General features: G+C 45.2%; 1 protein-coding gene across 1 annotated transcript; it reads right to left on the reverse strand.

Moving 5' to 3' along the window:
* Positions 1 to 280: 280 nt before the first annotated feature.
* On the reverse strand, positions 281 to 2,221 carry LOC117800808 (fasciculation and elongation protein zeta-2-like; the record flags this gene model as incomplete). The annotated part of the gene is made up of 2 exons (XM_034653366.1): positions 281 to 756; positions 2,018 to 2,221. Coding segments are annotated over 2 exons (647 nt in total), but the record flags the coding sequence as incomplete, so codon positions are not given.
* Positions 2,222 to 2,483: the final 262 nt, after the last annotated feature.

Raw genomic sequence — 2,483 nt, forward strand, 5'->3', positions numbered from 1 at the left:
TTCATTGATAAGTCAGGAGGAAGCTGATTACAAATCAGTCTGTGATTTAGGCTCAGCACAGTTCAGCTACCTTTAAATGCACCCCCTTTTAATTGTGTGTTATACAACTCATACAAGAGAAGCAAAAACAAGAAAATCATAATACCATTTGCAAGCCCACCAGCCAAACATAAATAACCACTATTAACACTTTGCTGTATTAAAATGGTCACCTTTGAGATACCCTCTTTCTTTATTCCCTCCCCGCCCTTCCTTCCACTGACTTCCCTCCTAAACATCTCAGTACTGAATTACCCGGATAGCCATTATAGGCTCACCAAGAAAGCACCTTTCTGCAAGAGCTGAGCACAGTGTTCTCCTTGACCAGAGGCCCATCTGTGCTCCCACGAGAGGCCTGCACACTCACACACACAGGCCCTGCCTGCCCGCCACCGGCCCAGAGCCCTGGGACGACCACAGGAGCGGCTCCCAGCAAAACACCACTTACTGTGCCGGGCATATGACTTCTCTCATTCTTCCCATTCTGAGAGCTGCCATTCTTGAGTTTCTTTTTCTTCTTGGCTGTTTCTTTGTGCTCTTTCTGTTTGTTTTGCACTTCAATGAGAACAGAAATAAAGCTGTTCTTCACTTCCTTTTCAAACTCCAGCTCGTCTCGCAGGGCCAACTGCTGCACGAGCTCTTCAGAGAATTCCTTGATGGCGGTCTCGATTTCTTCCAGTAGTTCGTTTAATTCAGATACTGAGAGCCTTTTTACTCCTGTGACCAAAAGCAAAGCACAGCAGATACTAAGACAAAAAACGTTTCAAGAGAGCGGCACAACGGGGTGTTTTATGCCAAAAGAGCGAGATCATATTCTAAACAATTAAACTGTTGGAGAGCTTCTTGTAATCCTAAAACTTCTTTTTTTTTAAGATTTTATTTATTTATTTTGACAGAGAGACAGCCAGTGAGAGAGGGAACACAACGGGAGTGGGAGAGGAAGAAGCGGGCTCCCAGCAGAGGAGCCTGATGTGGGACTCGACCCCGGAAAGCCGGGATCACGCCCTGAGCCGATCACTACCCAGGTGCCCCGTAATCCTAAAACTTCTGCTGGACAGGTCTGAGCAGAGGTAGGTGGGCAAACTTACTTCTCAAAAGGCTAAGTGTAACAACATTCTTTACTTGTCTAACTCAATCATCCCACGAACAGCACTCCAGTCAAGATGGAAAAAAGCTAGTACAAGGAAAAGAACAAACACAAAAGCCGAGGGAGAGGACAGAAACAACCTGCTGACAAGAAACTGCACGCAATTTAGCAGGGTTCTAGCACACTTCAGAAGACAGAAGTCGATTTGAAAAAATTAAATACTCCCTTGATCACATATGCCCCGATGTGTGAATTTTTTTGAAGACTGGGAAGATGAAAGGAAAGACTAGTCCCTGAAGCCCACTTTTAGTTTTTTTTCTCAGCACTTCTCACATGAGTGGGGCTAGGACATCACTGAAGCCCTCACCCCCAGTACCTCGGAATGTGGCTGTATTTGGAGATGGGGTCTTTAAAAAGATAATTATGTTAAAATGAGGTTGTGAGGGTGGCCCTAATCCAGTACAAGTGGTGTCCTTATAAAATGACAAGATTAGGACAGACACACACACACAGGGACACACACAGGGAACGTCATGTGGGGACAGAGAGAAGACCACCACCTACAAGCCGAGCAGAGAGGCCCCAGAAGAAACCAAACCTGAGGACACCGACATGTGATCTTAAACTTCTAGCCTCCAGGCCTCAGAGACAATAAACTCCTGTTGTTAAGCCCCGGGCATGTGGGACTTTGTTACAGCAGCCCAAGCCGACTAGTTCGGGATTGTAAGGTGAAGAAGCCAAAGTCCCCGAGCAATGATAAAAACACGCTCGAATATCACTGGAGGACTGAAGAAGCACAAATGTCACAGCCTGTGGGAGTCGGGGCTTTCTGGAGATGGTCTGAAATACATAGCAAGTACGAGGAGCATGGATTTAAGGAGGGTGCCTTACTCTCTTCATAACTGCTTGTGCTGGACCTCTGAAGAGTCTGGATTTCCTGGGACAGCATTGACAGCCGATCTGACTGGGTGGGCGTTTCATCGTCTTCTGGGTCTGGAGATTCCTGCATCATTTCTTCAATTTCTTCAATAACCTTCCAAAATACACATACCCCTGTTACTCGGAGACACTTGGGAAAATTATCTGCGCACGGTGCTCACGTGAGGCCACCAGAGTAGAAATGCACCAAATTCTTCACTAGCCAACAGTGTGTAGGAGGAGCTGGTGTTCTGAATAATCAAAATTTTGACTGTAAGAGTGAACATGGTTTATAAAAAAAAAAAAATTTACAATATGCTAAGCACAAAATTAAACAGAGTATGATTTAATGTTCATCATGATGCACTAAGCCCTATCAGATCTTGCAACATCTGAGAAACGGTGCAGAAACACACGTATAATTTACTTCAGATGTGCT

This window comes from Ailuropoda melanoleuca, unplaced genomic scaffold (genome assembly GCF_002007445.2).
Source record: "Ailuropoda melanoleuca isolate Jingjing unplaced genomic scaffold, ASM200744v2 unplaced-scaffold8207, whole genome shotgun sequence".
NCBI classification, from domain to species: Eukaryota; Metazoa; Chordata; class Mammalia; order Carnivora; family Ursidae; genus Ailuropoda; species Ailuropoda melanoleuca.